Below are 20,913 nucleotides of genomic sequence, written 5' to 3'. Positions count from 1 at the left end.
TATATGTGTGTGTATATATATATATATATATATAAATAGATATATATATATATATCTATAGATATAAATTGCTTCACACACACAAACAACAAGCATGGCAGGATTCTCTCCTGACTGCATGACCGTCTCCCTTTCATGCATGCATCTGCATGGTATATAATGTTGTTCTGCATCTTTTTTGAAGTTACATTATTTCTAACACATTCCAATGTGTATGAACACCAGCCCCCATTCTGTTGCACATTGTGGACTTGTTTTTTTTCTACCCACATACATGTTTTTTTGGGGGGTTTTTTTTTATAAAATACATTTTGCAGTTCTTGTAGCTGCTGTCCCAGGGTTTTGGTAATGAAACAACAATTGTCTTTCTGACATAGCTTATTGTACAGCACTTTACCCAGCAAATGATCAGTGGGTTTACATTTTAGTTTTTTTACTCTTCAAATTATCTTAACTAGAACCCAAACTAGGCAAATTTGGCCTTACTCACCCCATCAAATCATACTTATTTTATTTGTGGTTAAGCACAAATACCTGTCTATGACCCTTTTAGGACACTGACCCACCATTTAGCAAACACTGGTGAAGGAGATTTTGCGTTCGCAGTAAAAAAAAATGTTTTCGTGACCTGGAAAATATAGAGGTTGTGTTTGTATGTTATTAAATAGCTTCTGGTCCTTTGTTGGTGGAATATCTCCTGTGTCTCCTCTAGGTCTCTGCACAGTAGCGTTCTGCTACAGTTGTTTGTTGTTTATTCTCCTCTCTCTCCTCACACCAGCGCCGGCTGGTATCTCCGTTGGGGGCACGTGGCTTTAATGTGTATGACTGAGTGTGAAGTGCCTTGATATTTTATTAGTAGTCCCTTATCCAGTATTGTAAGCTCATAGAAATAGTACCACACCTGAATAGATGTTTGGCAGAACACAGGTTCATAGAATGCAATTTAGTTTAAAGTTGTTTCCTTTCTCTGCTTCTAGCTCCTAGTATCCCGTAGCATTACCAGGCTGTTTCCTTTCTCTACCAGTCTTAATGCCAGTGTAGCCAGACCAGAGTCATTTATAAATTACAATTCTTAAATTAAGAAAGTTAGTCATCATTTTTCGGGACAGAGTCTAAAATTTAATTTAAGATTTAATACATAATAAAAATAGTATAATTCCAAAAATTAAATTGTCAGTGAAAAAACCTGTTGGACACGGATCTACACTTTCTTTACCCAGCCATTGTAAAGTTATCTAATATTCTAAACATCTAGACTGGTCATATGGATCTTTCGCGTTGATGCCCTTTCCAACCCTCTACCAATTTGAAACAAACAATTGTGTTCTGTTACATTTTAAACACTTTGCCTTTACTTCCAACTTCCTTCCTCCCTTCCTCTCTCCTTTCTTCTCTCCTCTCCTCTCCCCCACCGTCCCTCCCTCGCTCCCCCTTTTCTAGCAGCCGCCCCCACCAGAGGATGTGCCCCCGCGGCCCAAATCTGGTAACGTTCAGCAAAGGCTGCAAACACTGCGGATTGCCACGCGCTTTTACTGCGCCATGAAACACGTAAGAGATGTAAGAGAACCAGGGCTCATATACCAGGCATGATCTATTAAACCAATCTTATTTTATTGTTATTTTTTGTACGGCCGAGCATTTTCGTTTCCTCGTCTTCTCCAGGCTGATACACAGTTATTTCAAGGCCATATTTTTCACAATTTTCATCCATTTGCAACCACCTTTTGCTCAACTTGTCAGCAAGTTCAGTTTTAGTTTGCCAGACGGTTCATTTTTGTTCCCACCATTCACTCAACGGCACCTACATGTATCCGAAACACTGGAGAGCAAGAAGTGGAAGAATAAGGCCGCAGCATTAATGGGAGGGACACAAAAAAAAAAAAACAATCAGGAGCCAGAGATGAAAAGAGAAAATATATACTAGTGAGTTACAGAAAATCAAAATGTTCTATAGTGCAAATTCATAAGCAAATGACATTAACCAACCTGTGCTGACTAGAGCAGTAATAAGGACATAAAGTTCACATTATGATTTGTCCTCTAAACCAGTGAAGAATAGTTACTGAAAAGTTCAAAGCAACATTTAATAATTGTCTGTGTTGAAGAGAACCCTTAAGAGCAATATAGTGCAGAAATGATTTCCTGGCTCCATGTCCTGCACCCTACTGCACTTTGTTTTGTAAGTGGATGAGCAGGTGCCTTAGGACATTAGTTAAAAGCTAGTCTAAGAGATGAGTCAGGCTTGTGTTGGGGATGGGAGGGGGGCTGTAATTTATTTTTTTATTTATTTATTTTTTTCCGGTTTTAGAATATCCACAGCCTTCAGAGATACGTATTTGCGTCCTTAATGCATATCCCTGTGTCCTCAAAGTGTTGCCTGTGTTTCCCAAAACAGTTGTCGAGCATTTGACACAGTGGCTTTAGATATCCTGGCTTTAATGCAACATTTGACAAACGCATTTAGGTTCAAACTACTTGAAGCACATTTGATTTATTGTTTATGCTGAGTTTACATTCGCCATAAAAGTTTTGTTTTAAAGAGCAAATTGTACTCGCACACCCAAACAGTTACACTGAAATCAGCTACACAGCTTAGACTGTGTAATCACATTTAACTGTCCAAATAAACACATGAAGTGCTTGCTTCATATGCCTTGCATGTCGACGTGGTTGATATGAATCTGCTGATTTGATCTGCAAGTGATCAAAGTATTCCACAAAAGTTTTAACAGACCTGATGGTGAACGTTAATCTGCATCTGACAGCATCAGTAGGAACATACAGTAACTGGATACAACGGTCTAGGAACAACCCAATGTTCTCATACAACAAATCCTACAGAGAGGCACAGCTTTGTTGCTCTGAGACAAAAAGATATCAACATTGTCAAAGGCCCAGAACCATTTTCCAACCAGCTGATGAGAGACAAGAAATGAAAGGAAAGAAATGAGACTTGCTTTTTAAACCTGGGCAGGAATTCCCCAGTCACACAGCTTTGGCTCATCCACAACCCGCTCTTTCTTCCTACCTCTAATATGTATTTCTGTTCTTCTACCTAAATGCAGTTTACCACTCAAGAGTCAGACGCATTTCATCTCAGTCATTGTAATAGAGAAAATCAGCAACAGGCCAACAAATGGAATCCTATGCATGACTGGAAGAAAGTGTAAGATGCAGTGAACCAGTTAGAATGACAATTGCGTGGAAATGAAAGACAGTTGAAAATGGATTTGGAGAAAGATGGATGAATGTGCGAGCTGAGCTGTCAGTTTAGGTGACAGGCCTGTACAATGCTTTCAGGTCATGTTCTCTCTTTGGGGTCAGCCTTACGTTGTGTCCTCCATTTACTTTTTTTATGTCACATCTATATTCAGTCTAGCAAGTTGTTCATCCCATATTTATTGCAAATTGGAGGTCCATGTCTGTATATATATATGCTCAAATGTCCCATTTTGTGAGATGTATTCATGTGTTCATATGTGTAAAGGTGTATTCTGTGTATGTACTGTATGTGTGTCAGTGTGTGCTGTCCAAGCTCATTCTAGTGCTATCAAGTGCTGTTATGTGTTGCTGCTCTTCTCCTGCTACCATAGAAACACTGTAGTAGCTAAACTGCTGCTGCTGCCCTGTTACCTCATTTCCTGCTCTCTTTTTTTCTCAGTGACTCAGAACTAGGCTCTTTCCCACTCACATAACACCTCTTCCCCCTACAGACTGCTGGCAGTTCTGCAGCCTGGTTTAGGAGACCATTAATCCCAGTAGATAGACATTTAAATAGGAAACTGCTACATTCTGGTTGTAGGCTGAATAGTGGGAATCCGTCAGAAAGCTGGCTTTACAGAGCAATAAGACATAGTTTATATTAGCTGCAAACCACAGTCTGGTTTCCGAAAAGCATCTAAGATGATCATGGTTTGTATAAATTGTCTAAGGAACAATGTACTCTATTGATTTGATTGAACTGATAAAAATGGATGCTTTTCGGTGTCCAGCCCAGTGCTAATAAGGATGTTTCATGGCTTTGAGTTGGACGTTTTCAGACAGTGTATAGATCTACCAGATGCATTTTTAATGCAAAAATGTCCAAACCTGTGTCACAAAAATACTGAGTGCCCTGTGTTTCACGGTGCTGAGAAGTGAATAGAGTTCGCTATAAACAATAAGGAAAATATGTAAATCAGTGCATCGGATGGATCTGTGCCCTGCTGTCAGCATGCTGCATGTACTGTTTTATACAGTCAGATCATTTAGCTTGAAAAGAGGTCAGCCTTGGTTTGCACAGACTGCCTGTACTTTGTTGGCCAACTCATTTTACCAGTAATATATGTTGTATTTGGCTGAATCAGACAGGCTTATCTAACAAACCACAGGCTCAGAGCCTCATTATGTCAGTAGGGTATTTCAACATGCAGGATTGTCTCGTCAGGAAGATACATTTAAACACATTGTTGACATGACTCATTTCTAGGATCAGGATTAATCTTTGTCATCATGCATTTTGAAATACCCCCCGATTTTTACAGTTGAACAAGATTGCAATATGCTATCTTATAGTACTGTTGAATAACATATACAGTATGTTAAAATGTTAATGTTTATTCTGGGGAAAAAGGATGAAGAACGCTGATGCTAGTGTTACTGCTTTTCGTAAATCTTTTCTTCCTATTCAGTTTTTGACCATTTTGTCAAATAGCTCAACCGATATTGAAATGTATTTAAGGATTCAAACTGTGCGATTGGATGAACTGATATTTGTTAAAATCACTTGATTTAAGCACCAGAATTCTGACACATTTTTGCCCAGGTCTACCATGCTTCTCAGGTCTGAACAGTTTAGTGTCGTGGTTTTGACTGTTTTTCATTTGGTCGCTAATCTCCAATACTAATGGGCAGGCCAAGGAGCTGCCCACCTACAAGGACAATGACTTCATCAATGATGGGCAGAAGATCTACATCAACGAGGAGAACAAGAAAATGTTCTTGGAGAAGCTTAGGAAAGATGTGGAGGTATGTGTTCACAATTACATATGACCGAAAATATGGTTTTCTGATAGCTCAGTGTGAACATCATCAAAATGTTCAGGTAGATTTACTTAGCTTGGCAACTTATGTTGTCAATCGCTTTGAATTTATTTAATGTAGCAATATGTATCTTGTAAATAAATATATGCATAAAATATGTATCTATAAATATTTTGAGGCAGGATGTCTAGCTATAAAGCCCACCCATCCCACAGTGTAATCTCTTTCTGTCATGCTTAATGCATTTCCTCTTTCTCTGGCTCCACTCTTTCAACTTTCCCTCCTTTCTACTCTTTGCTATCTATTCTCCTCCCATCTTCACACATGCTTTTATTTCCTGTGCTCACCTATCTTCTTCCATCGTCCTCAGTTCCTGGCCCAGCTGAAGCTCATGGACTACAGTCTGCTGGTGGGGATCCACGATGTGGAGCGATCTGAGCAGGAGGAGGTGGAGAGCGAGGACAATGAGGCTGAGGAGGAGGGGGAGAGTGACGGAGGGGGCATTGGGACGCCCCCCGACAGCCCCAGCAACACCTTGGACAGCACCAAGCCTCTGTCACCTGGAGAGTTCGATCCTGCCATTGATGTCTACGCCATCAAAAGCAATGAGAGTGAGTAGCCGAGTGCATGTGCTTTTCAGGCTTATGGCACAATGTTAAATACAACCCCTGCTGTGTGAGGGTTGTATTTAACAGTTATATAAAAAATAATAAATACAGTACTGAGAGCTCCCCCTACTGGGTGTTGTTTTTATTCTTGTTGTCAGGCCTGCTGCAGCCAAAAGTCTCTCAAGGATTTTGTTTGTCATATTGAACAGTAGCGGATTTTCTTTCTCGGCATTGCTGTGCAGATATATAGATTCTCATTTATGGTGCATTTGTTTTAAACTTCAGGTGCTCCCAGGAAGGAAGTTTACTTCATGGCTGTCATAGACATCCTGCAGCATTATGATGCCAAGAAGAAAGCTGCCCACGCCGCCAAGACTGTCAAACATGGGGTGTGTAGTTGCATACAAGAATTATTTCTGTCAAATAATGACACACTATAGACAAATATACTAAATGCAGTGAATGTCATCTGTCTCTGTGTCCCTCTGCAGGCTGGAGCGGAGATCTCCACAGTGAACCCAGAGCAGTACTCTAAGAGGTTTTATGATTTCATCACCACTATCCTGTCATAGCCTCCAGGAGTAACAGGGGGCACGGAGGCACATGGGAAAGGGAGGGCAAGTGGGGAGTAGGGCGGAGAAGAAAAGTGACGGAGAGACAAACCATCGAGAGGCTGAATTAATAAGGTGCTGTGATGGCTTTGTATCACTCTCCCTCATCCATTTTCCTCATTCCTCCCTGTTTTTTTCTCTCTCTTTCAGTGGGGTGCCACGCTCTGCAGCTAAAAAAAAAAAAGATCATTCGTTTACATTTAACCTCTCCTCTGTTGAGTTTTGTTCATGTGATACTTTGGATGATAAGGGTGTTGAAAGCAAGTGTTCTAGTCATTACATTTTTTTTAATATAATATGTTTTGTCTGCATGGTTGTTTATGTGGGACTATGGCTTTTTTTTATTGCCTCTAACATAACATCCAGCATTTCTTTATTTTAATGTTTGTATTTGTCTTTCCCTTATGAGGCTCAGGGGGAGGCTGGGGAGGGTATGAAGTGGTAAAGTGTGAGGCCAAGGGGAATGCAGAGATCAGATTACAGCACAAGGTCCCTCCTGCAAAGCAAGGCTTGAGTGAGATGTAAAGAGGAAGTTTATGTTGAGCCTCGCCCAATGCAATTGCTTCATTTCAGGAAGTAGGGAGCAGTCTTCCAATAGGCCAACAGCCAGACCCCTACCAAATGCTATACAAGTACTCAGCCAAACAAATCTTCCTGTTTTGGTTCCTCCTCCATCGCCCACCCTTTAAAGACCTCACGTTCCCCTCCCGTTCCTTCGTGTACAGTTGATGAATTGAGCTTCTGGGTTATCCTCCACTCATTCAAACCAACACTTCTCATTAGCTGAGACGAATTCACTTGCTGCAATAAATTGTAATGCTTGTATTCAGCACTAGTTGCACTTCAGTGTCTCTAAGTGCTTCGTCCCTTTTGCTTTGTTGTGATGTACAGTGATTAAGAACGACTGAGGTAAGGATATGTACCTTTAAAATGAGGAGAAGAAGAGGGATTCGAGTGAACAGCTTCTCTCTAGTGTCATTTTCTTGCATTCACTTTGAATATATTGGGCATTGTTAGTTAGTCATGGTTTCTGTTCCTGTAACAGGAAATGACCCAGAAGTCTTTTGTGGCTATAGCGATCAAGAGTAAGTCGCTCCTTGTTATATCTTCGTATAGGGTGTCAGATTGAAACATCAGCAGCCCTTAACTTTCTGTTGCTATCAGCACCTTATGAGTAAAATAGGAAAAAAATGTTGCACTTTTATTCGTTGTTCGAGGTTAGGAGCTCTTGTTCTGTTACATGTGCTGCAACAAAGAGGAAAAGGAACTCAGCTCTCTTAGAATTGAATCTCAGAAGCCTGATCTCAAATCCTGTCTCCTCAATCAATTTTCATCTATGGGTACCACTTACAGGGACTGTTTGGGAAGAATTTACTGCAATGTTAAACAGGGAACGTGAGACGAGTTCTGTTTACAGGGCTTTTGTGAACTCACCTTTCCGATCCTTATAGAAGTGATCTGTAGTAATGTCGTGGTGGGCTTTGGGACCAGGCAACAGAGTGACTGTGCTTGTGCGTTCAGGGCAAAACAGAAGACGCTTTACCTCCAGCATCGTACCAGCACACACCCAGTGATATTGAACGGTGTGTGTGTCAGTGTTCAAAAGTTGTATAGGGGGGGGGGGGACAGGGAGGAGGGAGGTTGGAAAGAGAAGCTGAAGATGTAAAGATACATGTTGTTCAGTCATTTACACCTTCAGCATTGTTCTCTTCTCAAACCTCAGCTGTGAGTCTGTTATTCATTGTTGTGTTATTATTGTTGACATTTTTAAAGGTGGTTTATCTGTGTTCGAATTTGGCGGTTTTCTGAATTGACGTGGTAATAATTTTTTGTTTCTGTTGGAGTTTTGTTTTTGTTTTGTTTTTTTGTATATTTTGCACAAGAGGAAAGGAACCAAATGTTACGAACATGATCCCAATTAGTTGACATGGTCTTAATAAGGGAAATGCAATATACATGTATGTAAGTGAGAAAAGTTGTTGTGCGTGTGACGTTCTCTGGTTAACCAACTAAAACAAGTAAAGTCGTCCTACTTGACTATTCTTACCCATGCAAAAAGCTTCCATCACAATATGTTTGTTTAGATATCATAGATTATATTCACATTTATATTTTTACATTGGATTTTAGTCATGAAATATAGTTGTATTTAAAAAGGAGCCACCCATGGGAATGAATGATGGTGCTGTGGTAAATGAAGAATGATACTGCTTGAATTGATACAATGCTTAGTATATATATATATATATATATGTACTTAAAAAAAAAAAAAAAGTCATAAAAAAATTGCATGTCACAGGACTAAGTTTCCTTCGCCCTCTATAGTCTGTGTTGCTGGCTGTTCAGGTTCTCTTTGTGTCCCTCCACTTTAACATTTGTGAGCTGTTCAGCGTAAAATACTCCCTACCATGCTTTAAATAACTGTTCTTCATTGTATACACTGTGCAAGATGTGTGCCTTTATACTCCAAAATTATTTAATTTTATATTTTGTAATCTTTTTTTAAAACAAAGGTAAAAGGTTATTTTAATAATAGGGTGTTTACTTTGACATGCATTGTTTCCAACTTTATTTCTAACCGCCCTGCTCAACCTTCAACTCCAGCACCCCTCTGTGTTTAGATTTGTTCATGTTATTCAGTCAGTTAAACAAAACCTTTCTAATGATTGTGTTTTAACTGACAAAAAAAAAAGTGAATAGCTGTCTTAAATTTTAAAATGCTGGATCAGTTTCAGTTCTGTACATTCAGATCCACCATTCTGATTATTCAGTGTGTGCAGGCATCCTTATCCCTCTCCTCGGACTGGAGTTGGTGTCTGCTGATATTTATCCCTTCTTCGGTCGCGCTGGTCCTGCCTTTATAAAGAACGTTTGTGTGTGGAAGTGCATTGTGGAGTACATGTGTTGTGATTGTGATTTGTCACGCTCGTCCTCGCTAACTGACGGCTTCCCCTCCACCTCAGGAGTCTGTCAGCATCTTCATCACATTTACCCACAAACCACAGATGCAGTCACATTTCAGGAATTTGATGTTTTAAAGTTGTTTTTGTCCAAGATTTCACTTAGCTATAAAGTAAAACTCCCATTCATTTCTGAAACTGGTTAATGTTCTCTTCCTTCCTTCCCTCCATCTTTTTGGTGTAACCCAGATCACCTGTTTATCGGGGAGATTATGAGCTGATAGTTCATCCTGAGTAAGCGGTTAGTTGATATTTCCGTGTTCTTTCACTATAAATGGGCTGTTTTGCTATTAATGTAAATAGGTTGTGTCAAAAGGAAAACAGAATGAGGGAACACACTCAACTTCTAGTCTGCTTTGCTCTGTTTGGCCCTTGGAGCTTGCTGTAGTCCAACATTAGCAAACATCGAAAACAGAGCAGTGCATGCTGGGAGAGTGGGGTTTTTTTTTCTGTTTTGTTTTTGGAATAATAACTCTGGATATCATATACGGAAGGCAATGCCAGACTTTTAACAGATGCAAATTAAAGACAATAATAACACGCGGCCTGCTGCTGTACCTTGAAATGAATAAGTCCTCGCTTTCATGACTTCTCTCATGAATAACCCCAACCAACAGTCAACCTGCTGCCAGCGTTAACTTGCCAAAAGCATCTTCCAGCAGTCAGAACTACCCCACATGAGCTTGAAGAACATTGTGTATCGTGTAATGTGTCTGAACTGAATTTGTTTTTATTTGGGGTTTTTTTTCTTACCTGGAGATGGAGCGAGATGTGCATCGCTCATATGTGAACATGTCCAAAGTTGTGGGAAACGGCCCTGTGTTCATGTGGTTTATCAAGTGTTAAGGGAAAATTAAATTACAAACGCAAATATCTGGAGGCCAGGCAAGATCTTGCAGAGTTGGTGAAATTTCCTTTTGGCTATAAAATTGAAATTCAAAAAATCTTTGGACAAGAAATAGCTGTTTGACGTGCTCAAAAATAGTTGAACCTAGTGAATTTGCATGCAGAAGTCAAGTCAACACACGCCAGGCCAGGAAAACTCTTCCCTGCAGATTGTGCTTTGGCCTCACAACAGCCCCAAGTACTTTTAGACTCCTTCTAAAAGACTTAAGCATTGGTTAAAGCATCATTGTGTGTGTATGTGAGTGTGTGTGTTTGTTCATTGCTGTCTGACAATGGTTGGTGAGAGTTCCCTTTCAGTGGCAGAAAGGCCAAAATGATGTTGTATGTTTATTGTTCTTCACATTTAATGATGATGATGATAATAATACACTCCATTCCATAAGCGTTCACTCAAACCAATTAAAGCACTTGTTCTGCTTAACTCAAAGTTTACCTCTGATGGTTTGTTCTTTGTTGTTTAAAATACCAGGTTCCATATTTATTCTTTCATCGTTTCATTTTCTTTCTATATAATAACTGTATGTTTGAGATGATCTATTCAACGGTTTCTACAAAGAAAGAGGAAAAAGAAAATTACTTTTCCATGAGCTTTGCAGGGTTTAAATGACACCATTTAATCATTCTTTTACTTTTAATATCTTTGTTGGCTTAAAAAAACAAAACAGACCTTACTTCTTGAGGTTATTAACTTCGTGCATCAATCCATCTCATCCCAGTTGTTGCTGATTTAATGTAATGCAATTTATCAATATATATAAATGATAGTTGAGGATATAAATTTGTCAACGTGTAAGTTATTGATATGTTGCAAATAATTAGATTTAATAGCGATGAATCTTAAGGTGATTTTTTAAAACGTATTTATTTTGTTTAGTATTCATGAATTTGGCTAATGATTACGTGGAATAAGATCAAAAAGCGCAAACATGATCTGTATTCAAAAAAGTGAGAAGAATTCTGATTCGGACATGCATGAAACAAATGACAATGAAAGTTAAAGTGGTAAAAGTATAAGATCGTAATTACAATCCGATAAATATGGCGCAGGGTAAAATCAAATCACACTTCGCACGACAGCTTTATCTTAACAGGTTAGTGTGATTTCAAGAATGGACATGATTAAAGCGCGTGTGACCCAAACACACAACTCGTTTCAAATACAAGAAGAAATAGTCTGCAAATGGAAAACTGACCACTTTTAAAGTCTTTTCTTTTTGTTCTGCGTCTTTGTCGTTGAGGAGACTGAAACCCAACTGTTACTGTCCAACGCACGCAACATATCATCCATATTTAGACTTTATTACCATGACAACATATTTATTTATGACAGTGTTTGTTATTAGTACTCAGAAATATTCATTCAGTGTGTTATTTGATTTTCTAATTTCGAACAAAAGGGTTTACTGTTACAGTGAGCACAACACCGTTTCCTGCCCGTCACTCACCGATTCCAAAAAATAAATAAAATTAAAAAGATTTGATTTATCTCCTGGAGTGAAAAATACCCTGAAGCACTTCAACCTAAGTCTGAGTTGCTGAGTAGATTATTTCTTACACATTTAAAAGTATTTGGATTCATCCCAATAACTCATTTCCATTAGGCCTATATTTGTTAGTGTCTAATGCCTCACAAATGAGTGTGTGCTGTTTAAAATATTTTCATTTTAACGAAATGTTCGCATGTTTCCACTTTACATCAACATCAGCACATTAGAATAAAGAATAAAGTGATAGGAGAGAAAAGACTCTTGTTTCTGCAGCGGGCTGTGTGAGGTAGCACGGCTGTATCCTACAGAGTGAAATAAGGAGAAATACACAGGCTAGGTTGTTTTCGATCATGTTGCTTTGTTTATATGTTAAACATTCATTGCAGCCTGTGAATTTTTGTTCTCTACCACAATAAACGCGGGAATAAATAGGCCGGATATGAGCTCCGTTTTTGATTTTTTTTTTTGATTTTTTTTTTTTTTTTTATTAGAACGGACAGCCGCTCTGCTTCTCTGAAACTTGTGACATTTACTATGAACAAAACAGCATTTCAAGATGACGCACACCACAGACCGTAAGAGACAGGGATTGTTCCTATATGGAAATAAAATCAGGTTCCTGGAGAGGAGGGGTTTGGCGGCAGCTGCGTGTTCACGTCTCCGCTGCTGCGGGTGAGAGGCGGAGGCTTATTCGCACCGTCAGTGCGATGTGAGGAAGAAGCGGAGACAACAAACAAAGAGCGGCTGGCCACGTGCGCTGCAGCTGCTTCACACTCACACACACACACACTCACACACACAAATACACACAACACGCACACACGCACACAGCTGAGCCACAGTGAGAGGTCACAGCCGCCAGGGGGCAGTCTGACCCCTACAAACCACAGCAGAGACGGAAAGCGATTCATTATCTCACGTTTAATCTATGGTATATTTTATTTGAGATTTTTTGTTTGTTTGTACATGTTGTTTTAAAAACATTTTATACAAGACTGTTCGGTTTTTCCCGACGTGAAACACCAGGAGAACACGCAGCAGTCACCCTGCGATGAAAAACGATGTGTATGATCCAGATATGTCTCTGTGAGGGGAGCTGGTCTAAAACAAGGAGACTCAAATCCATGTGTCAGCAACCTGCTGAAGTGTATTCGAACGTACTAATTCCCTACCACCTCTAGGGTTGCTCCTCTGACAATGAACCTGACCTTTGACCTCTCTATAGTTGGCATAAGAGAATAATAGAACGAAATGTCACACTGGTTGTGAAAGTGCAGAAGTTGTTTGAATGTGAGAATAAAGTTCTTCACCTCAACTTAAAGTGTGGGAAAGCATTTAAAAGTGACATTTGGTTGGGCTGCTGCTTTTTTATTTTATTTTATCTTCAGTCTCTTACACAACATAAGGTGATGATGCTGGTGTGAATCCTACTCAGGCCTAATGCAAGCTGCACTTGTAGTCACTATCAACATGCATTTAAAGGTGAAAAAGCCTCAGTATAATATAAAAGATGAAAACATCTTAAAAGAACATAAAACATCATAAATTTACTATCAGGGTTTTGCATGTGATCAAATAACAGGATGTGTATTGTGAACTGGATTCAGACTGGCTGGTAGTTCTCTAACCTCTCCAGCAAGACCTCAGAGTAGCCAGGGGAATAGTACCTGAAACAAACACACAAACATACACACAATGTAAATACCTTATAGGCCTATTGTGTTTCATACTGCAAATTATGCTTTTTGAATTCACTTTTCTACTTTCCACCTTTTAGAAACTTAATTTAAATGATCTATTCACATAAAACCTTGATTCTAATTATAGTTTAAATATAATTATAATAATTAATAATAACCGTGTTTTTGCTGTTCATTTTATTTGTGATCATTATGTAAATGAAGCATGTTGTTGCCCTGAAAAATGCTACAGAATTGAGTTAATAGGTTATAGTTTCAGCTGATAGTGAAGGTGTGAACAGTTCCATCCGAGTCAGCGCACAGCTCTGACATGAGTCTACATGATCAAGTGATCTGATAAGTCATTCCAACATTACTATTTACGTCTCTTACTGTTTCACTCTCTCTCACACACACATACACACACGCAAGGGTTTAGATGTGCGGTAGCGTGCCCGTGTGTACCTGACTATCTCTTCAGGGAAACAGCTGTTGATCGCGTTGATGTACTCCTGGAGAGGAGAGCCAGGCTCAGCCTCGATCTCCTGCACCTTCTTCAGTCCCCCGCTGGTCACAAACAAACGGCGAGCCTTGCTGTCATGAGGCAGCACCTTTGACGGGAGGATGGGAGAACAGGGTGTACACAGATGACTTCGTGATCTGAATCGCAAACATTCGGGAGAACTGACATTTATCTCGATTTGAAAATGCAGATCGTGGACTCGCTCACCTTGCTGAACTGGCACACGACATGTTTGAGGATGTTGCTCGGGGCATCGTAGAGGAGGGGCTCCAGAGCAGGCAGGTGGGTGCACTTCTGCAGAACGCTCTTCAGAGCAGTCTTACTCTGAAAAGAAAAGGACACGAAAGTCATAAAAACCCTTTTCCCGTAATCCCAGCTGACCTGTGGCTGAAAATATCTCTGTGATATCTCTTATCCTTTCTAAATGTTTACTAAGAATTCAAGAAAAGGCTCATTTCTATTACCGATGCCGATGAGCTGATCAAATATTTGCAACCCGGTATAGAATTTTATAAAAAACCTATTAGCCAAAAGTTTTGTTTTTGAGAACGCAGTTTCACCTTGATTTCAGTTGTGATAAAAAAAAAAAAAATCACTTCGTTAGCGCTGTTCAAAGTCTCATTAAAGCCTCAGTGCAAAGCAGCTCTTACTTTAAGCTGCAGGTCCTCTGAGCTGCTGGCATCCATGTAGAGTTGCAGCAGTTTGGGCAGCAGGTTCGCTGTGGCCACGGCCCTCGCATGCTCAGGCGTGTGACGCCCTATCTGGCCGATGGACCAGGCTGAGGCCGCCTTGATGTGATGTTCAGGTTCCTCAGACAGACACAGGGCCAGCTGGGGCACCCCCTGCAGGACAGGAGGACACAGCACAACAGGACTGGTTCGGTTAATATGACCTAGATACTGGACCTGAAGGAATGTCTCTGGGTTTAGTGGTTGGCTTTAGCTGTCACATGACAGAGAGATTAACCAAACACACACATACACACCTTGGAGAGAATGACAGCCATGGCAAGACTCTCACTGTGAGCTGCCACATATCCCAGCATTATGATCCCTGGCAGCCGCAGGTTTCCATGGCAATCGCCCAGATAATCGATCACTGCTGCCATGCCACCACAGTTCACAATCACCTGGGACAGCTGGAAACACACATGGACACTTTGTTTCCTGCGACTGATTGTTGTGTGTGTGTGTGTGTATGTGTGTCTGTGTGTATGTGTGTGTGTGTGTGTGTGTGTGTGTGTGTGTGTGTGTGTGTGTGCAGTACCTCTGGCGTGTGTTTCACCACCTCCCTCATCAGAGTAGTGACATTCTTCCTGACATACTCATCTGGATCTCTGAGGCAGGCCACTGCCGCAGGGAAGATCTCAGCCTCTATCACCATCTCTGCCAGGCTGACGGAGTGCTTACTGATCTGGCTGAGGGCTGAGAACACCTGCCTCTGGATGGAGACAAAAACATGTCTGAATATTTCCAGAAGTCATGAATCACATTTTTGAAACATAAACTAACTTCATGTTTTCCTGCAAATGTGTTGAAATGTCACAGTTTTTCATCTTGTACTTTAGCTAGCTCCACTTGTACGTTTTTAATTTAGTTAAATTGAACATGTAATTGTTTTTTTTAAGTTATAAAATCTACCTGCCATAAATGCCAATATTTAACATTCTAATTCGTTGCCAAAATATTTCTTTCAATTTCAAGGAATTGCCTTCAAGACTAGTTGCCACTTTTTACTCAAATTCCACCATGTTTCCAGGATTTTCATTTTCCAAGACTGAGAGAAACCTGACTTCTGTATGATTGTGTCACTTGCAGGATCCTTACAATGTCAATACAATTTTATTACTCTGTTCCATCTTGACAGGTTTTATAACACTGATAATCCATTATGTTTACTTAAAATTGCTGAGTTAGTTCAATGGTAATTTACACTCCGTAATTTAAGATTTTAAAGTTTGTAATGTAAAATGTTTCTTATTCATGACAGAAATTTTTAAAGAAAATTATGTTAGATAAATATTTTTTAAATAACTTTGATTAATTCACAAATCACAATGTATAACATATAGAAAGCATAAAGGGCAAGAGGTTTGTTAAAAGGTGAATGAAGGGGACAAAAAGAAAAAAAATCATAATAATATAATTTAGATAAGAGACAGAGCCCAATAGAAACCACAAAGAAAAAAATATACATCATATATATTATATATAATATACATAATTTATTTTTGATTTATTTTTTTTAAAAAGAAATATTTCCAAAAATCTGCTTTAGAGTGTACTGTTAAATCATTAATTGATATTATGTGATAACATAACAGTAACCTACTTTAATTTGACAGAAAAATTATATGCAAAGAGAAAAGTATTTCACTTCCTATTATTCAAAAGCCTTAGGTTTCAATAATCAAAACAGCAGAAGGCACTGGAGTTACATATTTACATATTTAGCATGCATGTCTTAGGTATTAATTAATTTTATTTGGTAAGCATTGTTACAAAGCTTGTAAACATTCTATAGAGAAAAGAAAAGAAAATTAAGAAAAATAGCTCTAATTTTATTTCATTTATGCCATTATACATCATGAGCTGAGTAAAACCAGCAGCTGCTAATTGAAACTTTCCTTTGAGCTGGCCTACCTTGAGTTTTGCGTCTGGGTTGAGGGTCATCTCTGCCAGCTGTGCGATGGCACCAGTGTCCACCACAGTATGGGCCAGCTCTGGTGTGTGTTTGGAGATGTCACTGAGGGTGGAGGCTGCGATGCGTTTGAGGGCCATCTCAGGCTCCCGAAGACACAACACCAGCAGGGGGACTGCGCCTGCATCCACAACTGACTGTGACAATACTGCATGGATCATGGAAAGGGGTGGGAAACATGAAAAGACACAGACATGAATTAAGGACGAACCAAGAAACAGAGATGTGAAAAAATCATGGAAATCTAAAAATGTCAGTGTATCCTCCTTACATGCATTGTGTCGTGCGATGAAGCCCAGAGCCCAGGCTGCGGCCTCCTTCACCCCGGGGTCAAACTCCTCCAGGCAGAGAACCAGGGCTTCCACCCCCCCACAGGCCACCACAGCTTGGGACAGCTCAGGGGAGTGTTTGGCTACCGCACGCAGCACAAAGGCTGCTGCTTTCTTATAGAACCTCTGCACACAAACACACACAGGCACACACATCAGTTGCCATGGCCCTGCAGAAACCTCATATAGTTCAAACTTAAGATTTAACCCACATTGCACCTTTATTAGAAATGAGAAACAGGACAGTTATATTTTTCTATAAATGAAAAACCTCATATGAAATGAAAGTCTGCATAAAAAAAAATTCTCAATATATTTCTTTAATAGTTCATTTTATAACTACATTGTTTAAACACCCCCTGTATTCTAGAGTTTCCCTGAGACTCTTTAACCTTGTTTTGTTGACATTTTCTTTAATCTCTTGTTGTTTAAGGTCTCATAGAACCCACATAATACTGTATGTGTGAAGAGTAATTGCTTCTAAATGTAAAATATAAATTATAAGTATTGAAAATATTCATATATGGTATAATTATTCATGTACTATAAAAACTCTCTAGAAACTCTGCAAATAAAACATATATTCATTTTTAAAATTTTTTTCTATATGTTGCACTGGAGTGGAATAAAATTCTGAAGCAAAAGCTGAATTCTTATCAGATTTGCAGATTATTATATGACACTGCGATGCCCCATTAATAACAAGAACTAAACCTTGTTTCCCTCCATTCTGAGCCTCTGAGTGGGCTGAGAGAGAGAAAGAGAAAGAAAACAAAGGCCTGGTTGCACTCATGGTAAAGGGCTCTTAGGTTTTGAAGTAGCCCCCAAGCGAACTGCCAAGTTAGCCCAAAACACACTCTCACATTCAGGAGGTTGACCCTGAGTCCCTGCAGGGTGACAGCCTCTGTCTGTCCCTCTCTTCCTTCTCTATCACCAGCCTCCTCAAGGTGGAGACAAGCTGCCACCAGCCCCAGATATCCAGGAGCAACAAATTAGCAGTCAGTGCATGTCCAAGGTATAAGGGTGAGATAGCTACTGACGTTCTGTGAGGCCAGTGAGTTGACCAGCTGGGGAAGGATGTCTTCCTTAACCACAGCCTCCGCCAGGTCATCGCTGTGGTCCGCCAGGCGGCCCAGAGCCAAAGCTGCTGTCTGCTGGATGCTGGGGACCACATCCAACATCAGAGGACGCAGCATGGACATCACACCTGCAGGTGAGGAGAGGAGAGGAGAGGAGAGGAGAGGAGAGGAGAGGAGAGGAGAGGAGAGGAAATCGTATAATAATAATAATTGGTGGGACTGCTGACTATATGTTGTTGTCAGGTCCAAACATTCCATTTATTATTATTCTGCTGCTTACTTTTTTGGCATTGTTTGTTGTAGAAACTACATTCAAACGTCAAAACATTCAGGCATTACTTTTAGTGATATGTCTCATAATTTACGAAACATTTAAAGTTTTGTTGGATATTTTTCCAATTAAAATGAATGGGACGATGTTCAAATCCACTAAAACTTTCCCTGTTTGAACTTAAACTACTTCATTTAAACTTTAAACAGGTCCCAAGACTTTCAGCTATTTAACTTTAAATTCAACTTTTTGATATCTTGTACAGATTTTCATTTATCACATTTTAAGTTTATAATGGGAGTTTGAGTGGATGGCATCAATGAGAGGGTTTAAAGCTGCTCAAAAGGAAAAAACATGTTTAACTAGTCCTCACGGCCACAAATTTCACTCTTCACACATAATTTCTTGACAGAAATAAGGCAAATTTGACCTCTTTAATACAACTGCCCCATTCACTCTAATGTAAAATGAGAGCAAAAAATCAGGAGGAAAATATGAAGCAGGGCTTTTTTTAAATCGTTGCACATGCCACATTTTTGGTATCAAAGAGACAAATCTTCTTTATCACTGCGTTCGGCAGACTCTCCTCTCTGAGAATATATATACTTTTATGTGATAACGAAATATGTAATAATGATGATAATAAATAAATGTTAGTCCAGTTCATGAGCCACTTCCTTTGGCTCAGGCTATATAACACCTCAGCAAAAGGAGGTGTCTCATGAACTGGACTAATATAGCTATTATTGTTTATTATTCATTATTAACTATTATTATTATCATTACTAATGAGCTACTGGACACCTGAATTTCCCCTAGGGGATAAATAAAGTATCTAGCCATCTGTCTAGGTATTTATCTATCTAACAGTTGTAAGCTGGTAAGCCTGAGTTTGAGAGGTATATTTCAACTGAAATCCCGTACAAACTGGGCAATTAAGATCACAGTGGCAACCTGTGAGTGCAGGGGGAGACACAGCTGATTCAAATCAGCTGATTAGATCCCTGGTGTTTATCAACCACTTTTCTAACAATGCTGTCAAAGTCCAGCTCCATGCTGCTCCTACAGTCTGTTTTCACTGAAAATATGTTTCACTACAGTTTTAGTCAGGAAAAATAGATAGACCTTTGTCAGCTGTCCTGAGCCTGTAACGCCACCGCCGTTTCACCAGAAATTGCATTGTCTAGCTTTATTTATAACTTTGTTTCTTACCTGCATTTTGAAGGATTTCTACGTTTTGTGGTCTGGCTGTCAGATCAGCAACACTTTGCACAAACTGCATCCTTGCTTTCTGATACTGCTCGAAAACTGCAAAGCACAAACAGAACAGGATTTCAGTGTGAAACGCCACGCCATCTTATTCTCATGATTTATGGATCAAAACACCCCAGGAATCTCACCTTGAATGATATGTCGTTGACTCATTGTTACACTGATGAAAAATGCCTCTTTACAAAGTTATTTTCACACCGAGAATTACAGAAATAAACACTGAGTTTATCACAGGAGTCAGTGTAGCGTTTTTCCCACTCGTATCCAGGTCCTGGTTAGGTGGTGTTGTTGTTAAGTGTTGCCTTGGCAACATACAGGAACCCAAACGTTCTGTAGCGCCTAACGAAGATCGTCTATTAAGTTGAGATGAATCACTCCGCTGCTCTCTGATCCGCACATGCGTTCCTGTTTTCCGCCCGGAAATATGTGCAGAGTGAGAGCTCTGCTTCATCAGATCAGTTAGTGCAGCCCTTTGTTCCCGCTGAAAGACAACCGCGGATATGTCTCACACTTTCACAACATCATTAATCAAACCGATTCAGAAAGAAACAGAGCAAATGCTGATTCCAGATATGAGTAGATGTTCAGCTGACACTTTCATAATGATTTTTTTTTTTTATGACTTGGCTGCTGGAGGAGTGTGTCCTCTAATGAGCTCTCTGGAGGAGTTCTTATTTTCGTAAGCATTTTGTCAACCCAGTTTGACAGGAGTGATATGGCCTAAGTAGACTTTTATCATTATCATTATAAAATTATAAAATGTCACTGAAATGCGATCGATGCAAACACTATACGCTCTCTTTCCGTTGATAGTAGCCTACCCTATATTATACCCTATCGTATAAAAAGAAAAAAGTAGATAAAAGAAAAATAGAGGCAATGATGATAACAGCATAAAGCCTATGAGCAAATAGCATATTTCAAAATTATGAACAAAAACAGGTCCAATCTGGCACACAGACATAACACTGTACATTTTGGTTATGTTATTCTACAACTGAACAGCGGAGTGAAAGATATTAAAGGTCCGATTCAGGTGGCAAGGTAGGCGATTCATTTTTTCAAAGCCTATTGCTGGATGTCTTCGCTACATTTCCCCCCCACAATTTCCCTAACAACTAGCCTTTTTAAAGGTATTCCTATATAGGCTATGTCATTCAATAGAAATTTTAAACCCACCAACACCATAAGATTTTTCTGTGAAATCGGATCATACTAAGATTTTGTGTTCATTTTCTATTTTATTTTCTACATTTTTTAGTTTTGTTTAGTTTTGTTGTGGATTTAGAGAGAGGTAATTATCAAATTACATTAAATGAATCTTGTTATCGCTCAGGGAGCTAAGCCGCAATTGGGCAGATACTATATACTGTACAATATATTAAATCTGAACAAGCAATATTTTCGTTTTATTAGCCTACTTTACATTTGGAAGTAATTAAGCTATTCTGTGAAACCTTGTTTCC

The 20,913-nt window shown here is 39.4% G+C and overlaps 2 protein-coding genes across 4 annotated transcripts in view; one reads left to right on the top strand and one right to left on the bottom strand.

Annotated features, from left to right (window-relative positions):
• The window catches only part of pip4k2aa (phosphatidylinositol-5-phosphate 4-kinase, type II, alpha a), a 31,298-nt gene extending 20,764 nt beyond the window's left edge, over window positions 1-10,534 (top strand). Inside the window, exons 7-11 of one of the 3 annotated variants that reach the window (XM_023416895.2) lie at window positions 1,441-1,548; window positions 4,894-5,007; window positions 5,393-5,633; window positions 5,916-6,019; window positions 6,122-10,534. In XM_023416895.2, coding sequence (XP_023272663.1) covers window positions 1,441-1,548; window positions 4,894-5,007; window positions 5,393-5,633; window positions 5,916-6,019; window positions 6,122-6,202 — 648 coding nt within the window. In that variant the 3' untranslated portion in view covers window positions 6,203-10,534. Of the gene's footprint in view, window positions 1-1,440; window positions 1,558-4,893; window positions 5,008-5,392; window positions 5,634-5,915; window positions 6,020-6,121 lie in introns of all 3 variants that reach the window. The other 2 variants (XM_023416894.2, XM_023416896.2) reach the window with 2 other exon arrangements.
• Window positions 10,535-12,792: 2,258 nt separating this feature from the next.
• On the bottom strand, window positions 12,793-19,728 carry spag6 (sperm associated antigen 6). The gene is made up of 11 exons (XM_023416893.2): window positions 19,576-19,728; window positions 19,388-19,483; window positions 17,866-18,032; window positions 16,768-16,951; window positions 16,439-16,644; window positions 15,063-15,236; window positions 14,782-14,934; window positions 14,447-14,638; window positions 14,004-14,120; window positions 13,739-13,884; window positions 12,793-13,261 (listed from the first exon to the last, which is right to left on the bottom strand). Exons 1-11 carry the CDS (start codon window positions 19,598-19,600, stop codon window positions 13,198-13,200), a joined length of 1,524 nt encoding a protein of 507 aa, XP_023272661.1. The 5' UTR covers window positions 19,601-19,728; the 3' UTR covers window positions 12,793-13,197.
• Between the last annotated feature and the right edge of the window lie 1,185 nt (window positions 19,729-20,913).

The sequence above is a fragment of the Seriola lalandi genome, unplaced genomic scaffold (assembly GCF_002814215.2).
Source record: "Seriola lalandi dorsalis isolate HSWRI2012SDOR001 ecotype SW California unplaced genomic scaffold, Sedor1 jcf7180002054570, whole genome shotgun sequence".
In the NCBI taxonomy this organism is placed as follows: Eukaryota; Metazoa; Chordata; class Actinopteri; order Carangiformes; family Carangidae; genus Seriola; species Seriola lalandi.
The sequence above is the reverse complement of the archived record's forward strand: the minus strand, read 5'-3'. Positions and strand labels throughout refer to the sequence as shown.